Source organism: Fistularia commersonii, chromosome 25 (assembly GCF_037954325.1).
Source record: "Fistularia commersonii isolate RoL2024-O1a breed Wild chromosome 25, RoL_Fcom_v1.0, whole genome shotgun sequence".
Lineage (NCBI taxonomy): Eukaryota > Metazoa > Chordata > Actinopteri > Syngnathiformes > Fistulariidae > Fistularia > Fistularia commersonii.
In genome coordinates this window covers 3,963,833-3,984,261 of record NC_141308.1, presented here as the reverse complement: position 1 = coordinate 3,984,261, position 20,429 = coordinate 3,963,833, and the positions used below count along the sequence as shown (strand labels likewise).

General features: G+C 42.4%; 1 protein-coding gene across 1 annotated transcript in view; it reads left to right on the top strand.

The window, feature by feature from the left end:
- Positions 1–20,429, top strand: part of znf521 (zinc finger protein 521) — an 87,619-nt gene that overhangs the window by 50,688 nt on the left and 16,502 nt on the right. The window contains exon 7 of the mRNA XM_086172944.1: positions 20,283–20,414. Coding sequence (XP_086029070.1) covers positions 20,283–20,414 — 132 coding nt within the window. The remainder of the gene's footprint in view (positions 1–20,282; positions 20,415–20,429) is intronic.

Sequence of the window (20,429 nt, the reverse complement as noted above, 5' to 3'; positions counted from 1 at the left end):
CCCTTTTCATACATACCGTTCCATTTTCAGCCTGACAGTAGAGTGTGAACACTGAAGCGACACGGCCTCTTTGTCTCCCCATTTGTTCCACCACTGCCTGGAGACCGAAACCTTAAGCCACTCACTCTCTGATTAATCTTTAACATTTATAATTACTAATTAAGTTAGTAAGAGACTTTTAATGTAGTCTTCCTTGAATGGGGAGCAGAGAGGACAACAGATCATTAGCTTCAATAATGAACGTGGATGAGACAGATAATGGCCTATGATAGGTGAATACTGACAGTTACATTAAATGAGGCGAGTATAAGGAAAATGCAGCGCACAAGTAGTACTTCACAGATTCAAAGGTACGGGGGAGACAACGTGTTGAGGTACTTCAGTAAACCTAAAAATGCCTTCGGAGCAATAGGATATGCATCTTCAGAGTTTCTTCTAATTAGAACGTATCTTTTAATTCTGTCAGGTCTATATTTACGCAGTAATGTGCGATACATCTGCGGTAGGAGCTGTGTAACCCTCAGTTTTAAATACAGATTTTATTTATTCATTCACCCCGGTTTCATTGAGATTTTGGGCTCCCTGATGTCTTCGGTGTATCTCATTATCGAAGTATTACATTAGTGTCTGCATTATCCTCGTGGCTGTAAGTTGCTGCCCATTAAAAGAGTAATTTCATCTCACTTTTTTTTTTTTTTTCTTTCTTCCTTTTTTTACCTTAACGACGTTGCTACTTTGGCACATTCCGTGAGCCTTCCCACTTTGGGGAAGGTGCTTATGCCATAATGATTATTATCATTAAGAAGATATTAATGTGCTTAGTGTTTGTGACCCAGCTGCTCATCATGGCCTGAGCTCCCTGCCATGAAGGGAAGAGAGCTGCTGCCAAAATGGACAGTGCATGTTGGCCACCGCCCACCTGTCCAGAGGTTTCAGGGTCAGTGGAGGTCACACCTACCCAGGTTCCTGCACTTGTCTGTACTGGGCATGAACATAGGTAGTTGTGAGATGACTCAAGATGCCAAAATGGTCGCAATCAAATGCAGGATGTGTTGTGGAATTAAGCAGAAAAAAGTGACTGAGTGAACTAGGTGTAATGAATTCAAATTGTTCTCTTATTAATATCAACATACATATTAATTTTGGTTAAGTTTGTCTCCCTAAAGAGATTGACACTAGATACTTCACTGAATTTCAATATTGTTAACCCATTTCGCAAAGATCACTTCTAGGATTATTTTTTTCTTGGGAGTACGTAGCCAGGTGTTCAGATTTATTTTGTTTTTCTTGTTTGTTTTTGGTTATTTTGCTTAAATGTCGAAATTGTTGGGTTTTTTTTTTGGGGGGGGGGGGGGTTGAAAATCAATACAATTCATGTTTTTTAGTTGATCCTTCTGAAGCGGAATGTAGCTTTCAGTTTCATATTGCGGCTTCATTCATTTGGGTTTGGAAAAGGAACTTACGTTTACATTTAATCAGACAAATCAGTGTGGCCAACCGTGATAATCAGTCACAATCTTTATGCAGCCAATATGTTGCATTTTGTAACTGTCAAGCTGGGTTGGAAAAAGTCAATTATGGCTCCTCTTTTTGCTTTTCTGTTGGTAGTGCCATGATATACCACTATTACTGCTGTTTTTATCACGCAAACAAAGGGTGGGTGTGTGTGTGTGAATTTTACACATGCAGATTTCTATGATACATACAGTTATTTCCTATTTTTCTTTTTTCTACTGCTAGTTATGGTATGATACATGGAGTGGGAGTTTGTAAGGGTGTACGATGTGCCATATCTTGAATAATCAAATTAACTATTCATGATTTTGCTCTCAAACTAACACTTGTGTTACGCAGCAGGCTGCATTCAGAGATGTACATATTTCATATGTAATGTCCATATAGATCCAATCTCACTGTCTCTCTGTATGAAAATCATTTACCATTTCACTTCCTCATTCCATGTCACTGAGTACATTTATGTGGATGCGAAAAATACACATGACCAGATGCACACTTCTAAACACTGTAAACACAGTTACATACTGTACACACTCATGTCTCAATCCATCATCCCTTCTCTGTTTCCCTTCTTCTTCTTCTCCTTGTGTGTTCTGTCTCTTTACCTTTTCATTTCAACCACACACACAATCATTAGGCCTGATAATACATGAGCGAGGAAACAGAAGAGTCTGCGCGTGCACATACACACACACACGCACGCACACACACACACACACACACACTTATACACTAGGTAGCTAGGTTGGTGGGGGCCATGGCTGCAGCTCTGCTGTGCAGTCCCAGAGTGGCTCCTGGGGCTCGGCTGCCAGTTGTTTGCCAGTGTCTCCGGGTGGAATTCATTCAAATTAAAGCGGTGGAATGAGGCCCGAGTCCCAGAATGCCTCGTCCCTCTCCTTCATCAGCATTCCGCCGATGAGAGTAATTAAAGCAGAAATTAATTCTGCTGTAAGCAGAGGAGCCACAGAATAACTGATATTAGAGGCTGAATGATGAATGCTTGGCATCAAGGGATGTCTCAGGGGAGGAAGGGGAAATTCACAGATCTTTCTTTCATTCTTTCTTTCCTCATAGCTCACCCATGTTTTTCTTGTCCCCATTTTTTCCCTTTCTATGTTGCTCTATGTCTGGTTGGTGCTTTTACCTCTCATCTGTTTTTGCTTTCATCCAATGTTGCAACATTTGTCCTTCCATGCTACCTAAAGATTGCCACAAAGAGCTGAGCCATTGGTTTTAAGCATGACTGAATATGTTGCCACTAAGTCGCCGCTGCTCTGTAACAGGGTTTTACATTCTATAAGCACCGGTGCTTTTATTTTCAGTCAGCAGGTCAGCTGAAATGTAGCAGTGGTGGTTGTGGTAGCCTTTATTGCTTGTAAAAAAAAAAAGAAGTGAAAACATAGCGATTTCACTGAATGAAATATGTCATTATAACTGCACCATTCTGATATTGTGTGTCAGAGAAGTGTCACAGCTAACCAGTCACAGATAGAAAATATCATTTTGGGTGTCAGAACCCGAGTAACAAATAGAAATATGTAATTAAACATGTAAATAAATCGTCATATCCGTTTGGACGTAAACACTGTATTATTCCCCCAAACAACTGCCGTCTTCCTCCGACGTTGTTTGAAATCGAACCTTGAAACTTTCCAGATGAAGTGATATTCTACTCGGGATGATTCAATGATCCCTCATGTCCCCTGATACTTTTATTTTTGGAATAACACGTTTCTAGCAAGAGCAGTCACAAGACCAAAAGACAAGCAACTAAAGTCATGAAACACTAAATGAGGCTGTCAGTGAGACAGCGTCTTGCTCTCCTCAAATCAATTGAAATCGAACAAATGTTAGTTCATCGCAGCCGATTTTGAGGCTATGGTGGAATTTACCACGGCATGTCTAACACAGCCCGATGTCATGAAAGAGTGAATAGCAATTTTACTGACCTCTGCCACTCCTCTTTGTTTTCTGCCTTCTGGGTGAAAAGCCTGAGGAGATAATAAACAATAGATAGATTTGTCTTGTTTGCATTTCAGCTGCTGCTGCTCTCTTAATGACGCAAGAGATTGTGCTCTATTTCAGAAATAATGCTAAGATGTGCAGGTAGCTGTACTGCATTTTTAATTGGTTCTGCTAAAGAACATCTCAATCATATGTAAATGAATGGATATTCAACTTGAGAGTTGCTCGCTGTGATGAGGAATTTAGCAAGCTGGCCCGGAGTCGAAACCGAGAGAATTATGGGATACTATAAAGTTCCCAAATGCACGGATAAGACAGTTAAACCAAACAAAATCCTGTTGATGAGGCCGAATAGGGCAGCGCCGGAGATGACGGATGGAAAATTGACGGATGAATCAGAAATAATAATCCCACCGTAAAGATGTGTCCTAAATTGTTTAGCTTGGTCTTTTAATGGATGCAAGGTTTACCTTTGGACATTACAAAAAGCACAGTTCTTTGCCACAATTTCAGACCGCATCTCAACTTTGGATCATATTGCACGAGTGTATGATATTTTCCATTCAGAATGGCGGTACGCTTTTGTGCACATGCTTGGACTGGCAACAGCAGTGTTCATCTGTTTTGTTCCATATAACTATAAAAATGCATTCCAAATGAAATCTCGGTGTAAAAATGACCTTCAACGCAATGGCACTTTCCCATAACATTGTCCTGTCCAATAGTCCAGAACTCCCCTCAGAGGCCTTACGGCAAGTCTAGGAGGAACCAAATTAGAGCTAAATCGATTACTTTCCTCTCTCAACTGTCTCTGTCCTGGCTGAATTACTGAAACAAGATGCTGCACTTAGAGGAGTCTTTGGAGAGGCAGAAGGAGAAGGAGAGGGAGGTGGAGGGGAGAGAAACACTTTTCGGGACATGGGTGCCATTTAGACTAGGACTATCTTCTCACAGAAAGCCACTAAAAGCAGTGAATGATCCCTTTTCCTGTCCCTGGATGGGAGGTGGTTGGTCTCCTGTGGTTAAGTGACTACAGCACATTAACTTGCATTTCAGGTCAAAGCGAGATCATTAAGATTTTTAATTTTGGACATCAAAGATTGACGTGATTTCACGGTTGCGTAAAATCATTTTACACGATTGCTATATGGCGTGTCCAAAACAATGCACGGACCTAATCCGATGTTGTTTTCAGGCCTCCTAATGTCAAATGGGTGTTGCTTAACATCCCCGCCAGGTTTTATTGTCTGAACTCGGAAGATGAAAATGAATCCCGCTCGTTTGGTAGACAGAACGGGGTGCTTAAGGGACCCAATCCCTGTAAGTGCCATTAAGTGGAAATTGCCATTCACATATTCCAGTGGTTTGATTAATTACACTCTCTCATGTGCTTTCATAAAGGCCCAATGAAATATGGGGAGCAAATTGCATTGTGTTCCTGTATCCTGTTATGTAAAAACTGTTTAATTATTGACACATGTTTTGCCACCTGGCAGGGGAAAGGATGGCTTGGACAAAAATAGAAATCAAACAATAGATATTACGGACAGGTAGCGTTCGCAGCGTGCGCGTCTGTGTCTGCGATGCTTTTACTTCCCCGCCTTGACCTCGCCTCAAGCTCTCCTTCTGAATCGTAGCAAAGAGTAGGCACAATCAGCTGGATGTGTCAATATTTAAGGGAAGCATTTTGAGACGATGACTAGACTTTAAAACCTGTTTAACTTTGTGTGGCATGACTGCTTATTGAAAGGTCTCTTTTAATAAATATAGTTAAAGAGATGTTTTGTGAAGGCTTCACAGTTTCTCTTGGGGATTTCACCGCTGACTCTCTGTGATATCTTAAGATAGAGCGTTTGATCACAGGACAGACTTGGAACCGCTAAGTTACTGAAACGCCGCCTTGTGAACTCCGGCGAAGAAGGAAAAGAAGAAGAAAAAACAGCACAGGCGACAGTCTTAGCTGAAAACGTGTGTGTTTGTCATTGATCATTTTTTGTAATAGGAGCAGTGCCCTCTGCTGCCACTGCAACTAAATAAACACCAGTGTGTCAGGGCACCGTTTCCCTCCTCTGCCGCCAGTCGTATTTAGGCCCCAGTCTATTCTGCATTCTGCAGTGTGTGTGGAGTATTAGCTCGTAAAACCCTCTCAATGTCATATGATCCTATTGCCATTCCTCAGCTCTATATGAACAGCAGGCCTCTGATACTTACTCCCAAGCTGTTCGTGTTTGCCCAAAACGATCTGGTCTGGCCTCATGCTCCCTACCTGATCTAGTTGACTGCGCTATGTAAGTTAGGTAGGCAGTCCCTGTCTCCTACCCCCCTCCTCCTTCCCAATATGCACTTGGACCCAGGCTCAGGCTGCACCTTTTGTGTTCCACGGGGATAGGGGGCCAGATGGAGGAATTTGATTAACCAGCAGTGGAGGACCAAATGTTCAATTGGATACAGAACCAGTTGGAAAGCAAAAGGAAGTGAGGAATGAGGAGGGGTAGAGGGAGAAATCTAAAATGGCTGGTCATGTGTGCTGGCCAACACTTTCCAAAGGGGAGCCCAAACAGACACTGAGGTGTAGTAATGCAGAAGCCCTTTTCCAAGTACCAGCTGGGCCTTTTAGGAGCTTCTACCCCCACAGCAGACACTCGGCAGCCTCCAAGCAGCTTGACTTTACCATATGTGGAACTTTTTTGTGCTCCACCTGGTTTCCCCAGGGGACCTGTGCCACTGGGAAGCCGGAGGCAGGTGAATTGCTCTTAATGCAAGGCACTGAATCACTGGGCCAACAACATGAGGGAAGTGCCTAGGGAGAGAAAATGGATCTGCAGAATGACTGGCGCAGACTGGCGCGACCTTAGAGCCGATGCCTGCTGTGGAGCAGAAAACAAGGCTGTGTGTCACGTCATTGTACCGCGCACCTCCAATATAATAATTTTGTGTCCTTGTTTCTTATTTACAAAATACATCATTCAGAAAACATCATTTAAAAATGGATTTTGACGCATCATTTTCCGAAAAGCCGCTACGCGGCTTTCTGTAGACTCACGTTTTCCATCTCTGTGATAATGTAACCGGTTAATAGTAAGCCGAAAGAGTTCCCACCGTTTGCAAACGCACTATGCAGGTATTTGCTATTCGATCCCATATTTGATTTTTTTTTTTCTTTTTTTTTTATGCACATCAGCTGCTGTTTATCTCTTTGGATGATGAACATTCTCATATATACTTTTCAGTGTCTGGACTCTCAGGACAGGTAGGTCAAATGAGAGAAGTTTTGGCCCAGAGAGCGGGGGTGTGGTCACTCTCCTGCCTGCACCTGTCTCACTGAGCCGGTGGCACAAAGCCAGAGGTCAGGGGTTACCACAGGGGGCTGTCAAGGTCAAAGGTTTATCACTCTCTGAGGGGTCCTGGAGCCATCACTCAGACCCTACAGTACACATGATCTGCCCAGCTGACTTTTTTTTCTTTTTTCGACTTTTTCTAATCCTTCCAAATGGCTCAGGCAAAATGCCTGGCAGCAGCAAGAGAAACAAACTGTGGGGTGTGGAGCTCTAAGCCGTCAGCTGGAGATTTCACTTTGAAAAGATTCCCCTTTACTCACTGCCCTTTCCACCAATCGCAAGGCTCGCCATAGTTCAGGCACCCACAGCAGCTGCCCCCTGACCCTGCCAGCGGTTGTTGGTTTTATTTTGTCGGGGCATTTTCAAGAGGATGGGGATACTTTTGACAGGTCAGACAGCAGGACCGACGAGGTCTTCCGCAAAGACGGCCGTAGAGGGTGTATTGCAAAAATCGAGAGTAGACTCGAGCTACCTCTGGTCTTGCGGTTCCAGTCGTATTACCAGTGAGGATGTGATAGTCATGGAGACATGTGGAAAGTAGCCCATTCAGTTCGAGCAGACAGACATTCCTTGGTACCCTGTTTATGCAGCTGTGCCCTCTGATTAAATTAAACCAACACCCACATCTTCCCTCTGCCCCTCCCCAGCTCCTCTCAATTTGCCAGGAGCTTTTTGATGGGTCTCCCACTCACCGGGGACATTAGAAGAGGTAAGAAGACACGAAGGGGCATGTAACCCAGAGTTACACCTACCCGAAAAAGTAATTGGGGCGTAGCTGTGGACTTTCCATGGGTCAGAGGAGAGGCCTCTCATGGAGGGGGCGCACCGGGGCAGGCGATGGAGGCACATCCCCAGAGAAGTACTAACCGTCATGCTGTAGCACCAACTCTGACAGACCGGGGGGAACGGACCTGTCGCATCGAGCCTGTCAGTTTTTCCAGCAGCTTAGAGTGATCGTGGAGTCCTCTATTGGGACTGCATTACTCAAGGCTTTCTTCTTTGCCTGTTTTATTTTTGGGGGTTGGGGAGGGCAGAGTTGCGAGTCTGTGTCCAAGGGAGGGCTGGGGGGGCTGTTGAGCAGTATAATTGAGAGCACAGAGGGAGTTTCTTCTCTCCATCTTATGATTTGTAGGTGAAGACAAGTGCCCTCGGGGGCCCCCTGTCAGAGCTTTTGGGTGAACTCGGTACAGACTTCAATAAAAACACACAAAAAGAATTCCCCCACAAGGGCGCCTGGCTGAATTGCTGACGCCGGTGTAAAAGATTCAGTTTTCTGTGAATCATTTAGTACACGACCCTGAGCTTTCTACATAACGTGACAATAACAGGAACCCTCCACCCTACCCGTCTTCCTTATCATAAAAAAAATACAGTTGCAACAAACCCGGAGAGTGTTGAAGTACATTTTTTTTCACACGTATTATTTCTCACATCCATCACCGAGTGCCACTCCTCCATTTCCCCCTTTCCCTCCCACCTCTCACCCCTCTTTTCTCATCTCATTTCACTGTATTCTTGCCATGACAAATGTCAAACACAACCAGTTAGAGTGTTTTGGGGGGTGGGGGGGGGGGTGTTTTTTTTTTTTTTTTTTTGGAACCCATAGCTTGCCAAGTTGAATGTTCGCTGGGACAAGACTGCTGCGGAAGCATCACGTTGGAGCATCAGCATCAGATATTTCTGTGAAAGTAACAAAAATGTTTGAAGGTGTTGTCACACGCTCACAGGTTCCGGCTGTTTGTGTGCACCAGAGGGAAATGACGCCTTCTCAGCCCTTTTGTCTCCTCCCTTTCCATTGTTGTCTTTAAACTTATTTCTCTGTTTAGTTGTTATCACTTTTGTTGTGGTTAAGAATCTCAGCATGGCTGTTTTTATGGATTTTGACAGAGGGGGCCGGTGTTGCAGTCAGAGTTAAAATTAGAGGAGTTGCTTTTCTGTGTGACTTCGAGACATGTCATCTTCCAGAAGCAGTGGGGAGTCTGTCAGTCACAGCCATGGTGTGTTTTAATCATCTCTGTCCCACTTGGAGAAGCGCTGACGGTTAGAGTGAGGGTTCCCTCCCCTGGACAATACCAGTATGCAAGAATCACATAGACTCTGATGTCAGATGTAGCAACCAGTTAAGAAATATGAGACGTTTCTTCCTCGAGTTAATCCTGCAAATTCAATGGGGGAATCAAGCCATGTCTGGCGAATGTGAAAACATATCACAAATGTGTTTGAAGAGATTTTTGATCTTTGGAAACATATGACAGCTTGAAGGAGATTGGCAACAAAATAGCAAGATTTTGTCACTTTAATAAGAAAATACAGCTGATAAAATCATCAAACCAGAGACATCTTTGAAGCTTAATGAGTGAGGGCTCCCCCCAAGTGAGCAATAATAATAGTGTTTTGTAATTCTATAGCCCTTTCAATGATACTCGGAGGAATTTTAAATAGACATTTCTTTGTAAGGCGAAGTAGGTTAGATTGCAAATTATATTTTCTATAGTGGAACAGTGATGACAGGAAACGGGTCTTACACTGTGTCTCCGAGAGAAAATGTGCATTCGCTAAAGTTGGAAGAATGTGAGTCTGACTGCAAATTTCCCTCCATGCAGAATTGGCCAACACACTACACTACACCCATCTAGCTCACTCTCCTTTAACCCTATCTCTGTCTTAGCATGCTCTCTGCAGAACTCTCTAGAGAGATGGCCTCTCATCTCTGAGAGCATCCTCTGACAGTCTTAATGGACAAGTAGTCTCTCTACAAGGCCGGGAGAACTCTGGCTAAAAATATCACTTTGGGCATGTCTGAGATAAGTACTGTTTTACCCTTTCTCTCTCTCTCTTTGCAGGCCCACCTTAGATTATGTTTATGTCTGAGCAGAAATCAAACAGATCTATTAAAAGGCCAATGAAAACTAGATGGAGCAGAGTAAAGAAGCTCTTATGGCGTCTCAAAGTTTTTTTTTTTTAGCATCGGCTTTTCTCGCAAAATAAATCCATAACTTTTCTTAATTGAGATGCTGTGACGGTATAGGAAGCTCTCTAGTCGCAGCTCGACATGACAGATTTAAACTAATTTATGTTCAGTAAAGTGACATATGCCACTAGATTAAAAAGTACTAAGGAAAATATTCTTAGAAGCCTCCAAGCAATTAGTCCAGCTGTCCAGCTGCCTCCCTTTGTACACCTAGCCATTGTATTCGTTGTAAAGACCTTTTTCTTATACCTTTACTTACTCATTCCTTCGAGACCCCGTTGGAAATCCGGGGCTCTCAGTTGAACCCACAGTTGGTTTATGTGTAATGAAATGTATGTCATGTCTTTGGCTCTCTCCCTTTGGCTTCCCCTCACCCCTGGCCCTGTGAAAGCACTGCCTTTGACAGGAAGGCCTCTGTGGCTTCTTCTGCAGTGATCTTTAGCCCCCTTCAGGTCCCTCTGACTATTTCAGGACATCCCTGTGATTTGAGGGTGGACTCAACCGTTCTCACATGCTTCCGAGCATCAACTAAGAAAAAGAGACAGATAGATGGAGGGGATGCCTCGGACAGCTGAACCAGCCCTCTGGGAAATCCTACCCCTGTAGCTGACTCTAAATACACATAGTTTTTTTTTAAATTACTATTATTTTGGTTAATCCTATTTCAACCATCACTCTCAAGAATTAGCTCAAGTTGTTTTTCGTTGACAACCAAAGCCCTGTCTTGAACTGGACATGAACTCGCAATTCAGCGCGGTATTAAAACATTCCACGAAAGAGGCTATAAAAAACAATCATTCAGGTTGCCTGCAGAGGTGGGTGATTGTTTTGTTTTTGTTAAGGTTTTTTTTTCCTGCGATGCAATATCTCACAATATGCAAAAAATAAGTCAGTCGTTTTGTAATGTATTTAGAATTCATGCAGAAAAGGATCAACAGATCATGCATGAAACACGTTTCTTACATCTGGAATTGCATATGAGATTATGTATCTGAATTAGTGTTTTTTTTTTTTTTTGTAGTGAGTTACTTTGTTTTCTAATGTGCACATCTGTGCATGGACGTGTGTGTGCATGGATATTGCAGCTTGGAAGGAGTGTGCATGTCCACTATATTAGATAGAATGCATGGGGGGTGTCACAGCATGTCTTTACTGCTGTCTGGTCAGAGCTCTCTGCACCAGCAGGGTGCGCCATTCCAATTTACCCATCAACCACATAGGTAGGGGGTAAAAGCACAGGGCAACGCTGCTGGAGATTTCACATTCAAGGGACAAGATTACCAGTCAGGGGACCCCTACGTGGAGGTGATGAGGGAGGAAGACTGTGGGGCACAGTGTGGGGGAGTTGGAACTGTTGGGGGAGTGGTGAGGGGGTGAGGTGGGGGGGGGACTCAATGCCACCCTGACATCCATGGGCTGTGTGTTTTCTGGGGAGCATAGCTGCTACACTGCACATCTGTTTGACACCAGGCACTGTGGTATGGCAGTCAGGGGTTGTCTGCCCTGATTCACCTCTTTTCATTCTCTAGTTTAGAGCTAGGATTTGGAAAAGTCATGAAGATTTATATTTTTTACTTAACGTTGCAAACTGCATGCACAAAAAAAAAAAAAAAAAAAAAGAATTCTTTCCTTGTGTTATAAATTAAAGCCATTCCTCTGTCTTATTACATTCCACCAACTAAAGTCAATGACACCATTTTTATAGCATGCAAAAGCTTGGTGTTTTCAAATCGTCTTTAATAGTTACCTTAGATTCAAAGACCCAGTCTAATGTGGGCTGCACTCTCTTAGTCTTTGTTTGAGCATCAGCCAAGGCACTTATGGCCGCTCTGGAGGCCCTGAAGCCTGTTGGATTGACGAGACATTCCAAAAAGCATAACTCATTCTTTACACTCTCTCTGTTGCCATCAGTTAATTAAATGCAGGTGTTTTCCTTTTGCGGGTTTTTTTTGTTGTACAGCTCATAAAGGTGTGACCATAAATAAATAAACCCTGATAAATGGAGAAAAGAAAAGAAAACTCTGTGGAGGAAGTGGCTGAATGTGCTGTGTGAAGCAAATTATTGCCCCCATGTAGATTCATCAGTTCTCCCGGCTGGATTAAGGAAGGGCCTTTCTAATGAAGTTCGCCCCGTCAAAATGAAGGGACTAATTCTGATTTAGCTGAGGTAATGAACTTCCCCTCTCCAAGTGAGAGAAGCACCATGGGGCGAGGAGAGCGCGAGAGAGAGCGCGAGAGAGAGACAGAGAGTGTGTGTGTGTGTGTGTGTGTGTGTGTGTGTGTGTGTGTGTGTGTAGGTGGTGGACAGGGCAGGGCAAAAGATTGTGGCAGCAGGAGAGGCGGAGGAAAGACGAAGGAAAGACAGGAGAGAAATATGAAGCAACGACAGCAATATGGAAGGAAGAGGGAGCTAGGTGGAGAATAAGGAGAAAAAAAAATTATGCAAAACGCCTGTCTCGTATTTGCTGAGATGTATTAAATTTCCAGCGAGAGCGCCTGTGTTATATAAAATTATGCTAATGTCTCGTGGCCCGCTGCGAATGGCAGCTTGCTGGTCCTGAGCATGCGTGGCTGGCCGCTACACGGAGCGCACTCAGTGGGACTCAGCTTTTCTATTAAGGAAAACCTCTAGACACCTGATGATGAATTCTCTCTCACCAAATGTTCCCCCTTTTTTGTGTCGAAAATATGAGCGCTTTTCTAAATGACTTTGGAGAGCCCGGCATGGCACTCGGCGGCCTGCGTCGAGTAGGGGGGGAAGGGGGTGGGTGGTGGTGGTCCCTCTGCAGCAGGCTAAGGGAGTCAATTAAGGCGAGCACTGATAATTATAAGCCGGCAGAACGCAGGGGCTGGCTAATTGTACAGTGTTCCATGCCGTGAGCCCAGCCAAGGGGCCTCTCCACAACAGTCTTTTTCCCTGGTCCTTTGTGTGGACCACAGACCCCATAGAGCCACATACCTCGGCCTGACAATGCCACAGTGAGGCTTGCAGAAAATGCCAGGCATGTGCCCGTAATTAACTTTTTCACATTCAGGACATTCACTCTTTTGAGACTGATTAGATTCTGATTTGATTAATATCTCAATTTCAATCGTTTTTTCGACGGAGAGCTCGTCTCCGACCGTTTGCTCGTTTCTTCGGCTGTGTATTTGTTTTCACTTTGCGCGGTAAGTTTCACCGTCCGGTTTCAATCACCTGGCCTTTATTTCATTCTAACAAGAAAACACAGTTGTTTACAATAGGCAAATATGGAATGAATTAAAGCATTTCTGTGTAGAATTATGTTTGTGTAGCTGCTGAGTCCAGCCTTGCTGTGCTATCCATCTCATCAGTTTTTCCCCAATAGACCTTCATACCTGCCGAGAGCTGCAACTTACACATCATACGTTAGCAGGTATTCAACTCCTGCCATTATTGAGATTTTCACAGTGTTTTTTTTTTCTTTTCAATTCCCGATCAGGTTTTGACCAGTGTGATCTTCAGCTTTAAGAACAGTAGTTCTGTGGTTGCAGGTGGACAAAGAGTGACAGAATATCCTTGAAATGATATACATCAGCTGTAGTATAGCGGGGATGGGCACGTTCCGCCTAGCTTCCGATTTAAAAATACAAACAGACCCAAAACTCTTGTGCGTTTGTATTCTAATATATTTTCTGTTATTGTGGTGCAATATTTTGAGCCCCATCTTGCTGTGTTGCTGATGTGAGGTATTCATGAATTAACCCTTCAAAATTACAATGCTTGATGGTTTGGTCTAATTTTACCTTAATAACAAATGTTACACATTCCTTTCTTTTCAGTAACCAGTATCTATATTCCAATAGAGTCAACCAGTTTCATTTTCTAATTTTTTTTTGCCACAGAGTGAAAAATCACCCAACACATACACAAGGGGTCTTGGCAAATAAGTCAAGCGTAAAGGCCTGTTCAGTGTGTTTCTGTCAGAAAGGAGAAGTGTCCCTGCCTTTCTGTCCCCGCTGTTTGTTGAACTCAAAAGGTGTTCTATTTGGCTAAACCTTTTGTAACATCCATCCAAGCGTTACACATGTTTATCTCAACACAAAACCTGTCAGTTTGGGGTTTTTTTACCTCTAGTCCTGTAGCCATGGGAGCCGTGAGGCAGTTAATGTAGGCACAAAGTGGCTGATCTTAGCAGGAGTCTAGTCCTGCTCTGATTAGCACCCGCAACAAGCTGCCATGCATCAGAGCTGACATTCTCCCAGAGACATGTTCCCCCAGAATCCTTTGCTCTTGTCGCTCTTCCTGACATGTCAAAGCCAACTTCACCTCATCCCGCATTCACCATTCTGCACGGTGGAGAACAGAATCGGGTTTGTACCGAATTGAGGACCCGGACCCGATGGCTCTTGACATTCACTTAGCTTATCTTTAATTTTCCTATGAAGCACACGTCTTTTCCAATCATGCTTCCCTTCGCGCAAGCCGCGGTTAAGCTTCCCCTCCCTTCTTTTGATACATTTCTAAATTCTGTTCGAACATGACCGCATTTTTCATCACTGTGTATGATTTAAATCTTTCAATTCCTGGGTTTTTCATTTGATCGGCTCTGTCCATTTCAAATCGTGGGGGCAGAAAATATGTAATCAGTTTTGATCCCTGGGGTGCGGGTAGTCATCCCTTTGCACTCCTACCCTTAACCTTCCCACCCCATCCGCAGCATTCTCAAAGGCTTAATGGGCCTTGTACTACTTTTGAAATTAGTTTGTTCCTTTATGAGCAGTGCCCGTACCCCAAGAGAGCACACCACAAGGAGGTGGAGTCAATTTGTATTCACCCATAATTCCCTGGGCCTTAATCACTCTGATTTTCCCCCCATTATCTGTTAATGGATAGTTCCCGCGGAGAGACGAGAGAAGTAAACCCACCTACTGTTTACAGGCCTGAAGCTGTCTATTCTGCTAGCTTCCCAATCCCACAGTGGATTGTATAGTCCGCTGAAAACCAAAAATTCCAGGCTTATTAACACAATGTGCCAACATCAGGATGAATATTATGTGACTAATGGTAGGACAGAGAGCAATCTCATATTAAAGAGAAGTTACTTATAAACAGGATCGCTACTCTGCCCAGACAGGTTCAAGGCAAGGCTTGATTTTTTAAAAAGTTAGTTTTGCATTGACTTGGCTGACGGCCCTACGTGTCGTTTTTTCCCAGAACGACCACTTGCCGACCGCTGGATATTCTCAATGTGAGGCTAAAAGAACCAGTCGCTATTCCACACAGAGGATTGTAAATCTCAAGTATCAGATTTTTTTCCCAAGCCACATGCTTGAAGTTATCCCCTCCAATTCAAAAAGATCCTCGGCTGAATTGTTTAAGTAGAATAAGTGGCAATGGGGGTGGTGTTAGAGGGAGTAGGTGCTCTGCACTCGAAGGAGATCAGGATGGAGAGTCCTTAATTAAGCAATGCCATTGCATACACTTTACTTGAAAAAATACTATAGCCTGTATGTTTTGCTGTCTTTAGTCACTTTACAATTTTTGTTAATAGCTTATGTCCCCCCCATCTCACATGTCTATCACAAGCATGTTACACACTGTAATTACAGAATTTGCACAATTCAGTGTGCAGGAACTGGATCCTGGAACATCAAGGTTTAACTAAACTATGAAAGCCAGACCTGTAAGCCCCAGCTCCCAAAACAGCCTTCAACAACCCATGAACTTCAGTCCAGATTAAAAAAAAAAAAAAAAAGTAAACAGAAAGGAGAAATAAAGACCATTCTTTATGAGAGAAGTTTTTCCTCTCTCCTTCTTTCTCTCCTGTCCTCCACATGGGAGAGATATTGGGCGTTTGTGTTTTAAGGAGCTGTGAAATACATAAACCATGAGCCACAGGAACGCAAGGCCCTGTGGATATGCAGATGGGCTTACTTTGCTGGTGTCAGAGATGCTTAGAGGGAGCAGGCACAGGAGCAGTTCTCATCTAAAGGATTTTCTTAGGAGTGCAGGGGGACAGGGTGGTGGCAGTAGAGAACACTCGTGAGACTCGGAAACAGAGAAGGAGAAGCGGGAGAGAGGGAGAGCTGTGAATAGAGAGAGAGAGAGAGCGCTGACAGTCCCCTGTGGCCCTGTAACTATATCCAGAGTCTGCACTGTGCATATAGAGGGGTGGGGGCTAAGCCATGTTGATTGGACAGCCTCGGAGTCGGGCTGGGGGAGTGACAGGAAGTGACCTTAGCCAAATGAGGCAGCTTCGGGGACAAGCAAGCCGACTTCCTCCCTTGGCTTTCACGAAGGAACAGGCTGCCAGCTTGATCCCACCCCTGATACACTAAATTCAAACCTAGCTCTACACATGCTACATCACAGGGACTAGCAGGCCGCTGTTTCTACATGATAGACTTTTACTCCAACTAATGCCCTTAAACCGCTTTCCCCAGTTTCCAAGATAGTGTCTTTTTGATCTGAAGTGTTATGGTGATGTTGAATTGGTATTAATTAAAATAGTTAAGGGTTTTGACTTTTTAAAATCTCTCCTTATTGTCATTGTCAAAGCAATGCTAAAATAATTGGGATAACAAGTAGACCTGTTAGATACAGCCTAGATGCTGACTCAGTTTCACCATATCTCAATGAGCAAAAACAATCAAAACAAATCAGTGTCACATGAATTTTGCACAGGTTTGAATTATCACATTCAAATATTCCTAAAGTAATTAGTTTCTAATGACTTTAATTGATACGTAAACCTTCTTAAAACATGACGCTGACACTACTAAGATGTCCTCAACACATATCTAGGATTGCTCAGCATCTGATCTGAGCGCATTACATAAGGAAGGCGAGCTGGAAAGGTGGGATTTCTTTACAATGAGAAAAATATAGTACAGCACTTGTCCTAAATGCAAAATCGTAATAGATGCACATCTCCCCATCATTTTTCCTTGACACACCTGCTAACAGACACAAACACACGCATATGCACACAAGGTCAGTCAGGCAGGTGCAGAGTTATCTGCATAATGAAGTAGGTCAGGTCTCTAAAGGGACAGCTTTGTGCACTAAGGTCAATTGAGGGCTGCACATATGGCAGAAGACTAGATCTGTGAACCCTTCAGCATGTTTGACCTCAGTGTACTCCCCAACACAGATCACCAAACTCAACAATGATCAAAGAGGGCAATGATCCTCTTGCTGGCTGTGTAGATGTGTTTGTGCCCCCCCCCCCCCAACACACACACACACACACACACTGCTCTCTCGCTTTGGCTGAGGCCTGCTGCTACACAGACCCACATGTAGGCTACAAAGTATCTCATCTGTCAAATGCATGTTTGCAGAAAACACCATTACTTCCTCTTTCACACCACTAGGTGCGGCTTTGAATGACCTACCTTGTTCCCGACAGTCAAGGAGCAACATTAGCTTCAAGTATGCATATTTTACTCTGTGCTACACTATGCAATATGTTTAATTTTAAAGAGCACCGGGAAATGTGGAAAGGAATGTTTGTGTTTCTTGTTGGTCTTTTTTTTTTTTTATAACCTCCCATTGATACTATTACTTAGATCCACTAGGGATGTTTTCTTCCCCCCTTTTTTCTTAAAACATTGATGGCTTATTGTGTTCCTGTTAGTCAGTTAGTCACTGTTAGTCAGTGTCAATCTCTAGCTGAGAAACTTCTGTGATGTAATTTACACATCACAATATTTTTTATTGTATTGTATTGTAGGAAAAACTGTAGATCCTTTTACATATATCAATGCATTGGTCTCTAAATAGCTATGCAAAATGTTCCTTAAATTTGTTAGTGCTTTCAAGTAAACATTGAATAATAGAGCAATGATTTAAATCAAGGAAAATCTGTGAAAAAGAAAGATAGTGAGGTTGGAAAAATGAGGTTGTATGATTTTCAGCTAAACTGTTTTTCCTATTGTACCTTCAATTCCCCCTTAACTTGCATTGTATGAGACTTGTGCCAGGCACAGAATGGCAGATTAGTTGGATTGTGTGTTCCTTATTCTGGTACCTCGAGCCTAAACAGTGGGTACTGGGCTGCAGAAACCTGGGGATAAACCCTGGCTAAGTCCCTGATGTTCCCAACCCACCCCTTGCAGTTGTTGGCCTATGTCAGGCTTGGCAGGTGTTTGTTAGAGCGCTAGTATAGACCTGTGGCAGAGTGTATGGGGCTTTTATTAATGCACTGATGGGTATGTCTCTCGAAGCCTGAGTCAGCAGATTATGGCAAAAAATTTAAGTGGGTGCTTGTCGTGCTCCTATAAGTTTTTTTTTACTAGTTTAAAGATTATGAAATTTGAGCAACTTATAGGGAGATTTGTTGAAAAAGCTTTGACATTTATTTGAGTGAAAGAAATATGCAGCATGACATTAAATTAAGCTAGTATAAGATATTTTGTGTAGTTTGTTCATTCTGAGCAGTTGCAATCTATTAACATTAGGTCATATTTCTTTGGCAAATTGGCTCTGTTAAAGGGGATGCAAACAAACAGATGGCACAAGTGCATTTGATTCTCAAGAAATATGCATATTTTTAATATCAAACAAGTGTGGACTCTTAATACATGTGGTTCATCAAGGCATTGCATTCTTCACTGTCGTCAATTTATCCATTTTAATGTAGAGATAAATTTGATACATCTCCAAAGAAATTTTTTAATTTGAATTATTAAAAAGTTTGTTTTTCAATTTCCTCCATAATGAGGAAAGGAAACATTTCAGTATTTTGACAGAGAGGCGGTTTGGTCCAGCCCACACAGAGCAGTGGAGAAGATCCCAAAGATCAGTCGATTCAGTGAAAAATAAAATGAACAAATTATGATTATACATTTTTTAAATGATTGGTTTGGTGCCGTCAACTATTCTTAATTCCTAGATAGCTTTAAATATATTAAAACGTGACAATAAGCACTCTATCTCCCACAAGATTCATCGAACTGACATAATGCCAAAGTAGATATATAAATACAACATTCCTTTGACAGAAGGGAGTCCGCCAACTATAGATGTTTCCCTAATGATTGGTAGACTTGCTCCCCTCTCCAAGCTAATCAATTTACTGGCCATCATGGGTTCCGTTTGGATAACTTGATATAAAAAGGTCTCTTGATTAATCCAATGGCACACAGGTTCTGAAAAAAAACTGTCAAAGAGAGTTCATCCTCATAAACACAACCATTTCATCCTACTAGGAAACTCTGATCGTAAATAAACAGCAATATTTACACGCACATACGATGCTAATGAATGCATGGTATTTCCATAACTAAAATGAAAGTAAACCATCCCTTTTTATATACACTGTTTTAGTGCATATATATATAAAAGATAAGATAAGAAGATAAGAACAACTTTATTTATCTCGAAGGAAGTTGTTGTGCCAGAGTTTCAAGCAAAACATAACAATAATAGATAATAGTAGGAAGGAGTGAGAAAATATATATTATGTATTTAAAAAAAAAAACATATATATATATTTATATATTATATAAACTGCAAACAAACAGAAGTCATTGATACTAATGATAGATGCTAAAAAAAGGGAAATTGCTAATTCAGACTCTGAATTTAATTTTAAGTTATATTAACAAGACAGCAGTTACTTAACAATATTGGCTTACGAAATAGCTGGTACTGAGTTGACCAAGCAGTCAACGGAATACTTATCTTTGTAATGACATAGATGCTATCTTAGTAAAGCCAGAGATACTTTTCTTAGTCAGCATAATGACCGGTCTAATCTGATGAATAGACACAGTGATCCAGGTCAGATGCAAATGAATGAAACCTCTTTCTTCTACAAATGAACAGATGGTTGTATGATGTCCAGCCGAGCAAAGAGTCGCTGAATGTGTCTGCGATCAACAGAGATCTGCGACTATTTAGCTCACTTCTTAATAAAGCCATCCAAAACTCAAGGCAGGCATGTCACCTGCTGTGGTGAGCAGCAGGCGCCTGTTTTAGTGCAAGCTCAGCAAGTGGAGTGAATGGCAGGTGTTTAAGTAGTTCTTTCAACATTAATGTGTATTTGTGGTTGGAGGTCAATATGTTGAATAGCATCTGATGGGAAATTGTAGTTCTATTTTTCCATTTGGATCGGAAAAAGTGATACACTTATATTTCCAACAATCCTCCTTTCCTACTAGAAATATGTTTCTTCTTGATTTTTAGTTCACATTTTGAAAACAAAAAACAATGAATACCTAAATTTGACTACTTTCAAGAGTTTTACACAAAGAATTTCAATTATGTATATTATGATGAAGTGAACAAACAAGATGAAGATCGCAAACCTCCCGTCTTAGCGATTTGGGTCCAAGTTGCTCGCTCAATTTGAGCTGGATGTTCGCTACAAATAAATGCATTTAAAATAATAATGATAATAATTTCACATGACATGAATACATAGATTCACAGGACAATAATTCCAATGCCTTTTCTCGTGTATTCATGCTTATCATAGTTTCCATCTCACGGTCTTGTGTGTTTTTGTTCGTTGTCTCTACAGAGGAAGGATTGAACCATGAATGCAAGCTCTGTAGTCAGTCATTCGACTCACCTGCAAAACTTCAATGCCACCTGATCGAGCACAGCTTCGAAGGCATGGGTGGAACATTCAAGTGTCCTGTCTGCTTTACAGGTGTGTATACGCGCG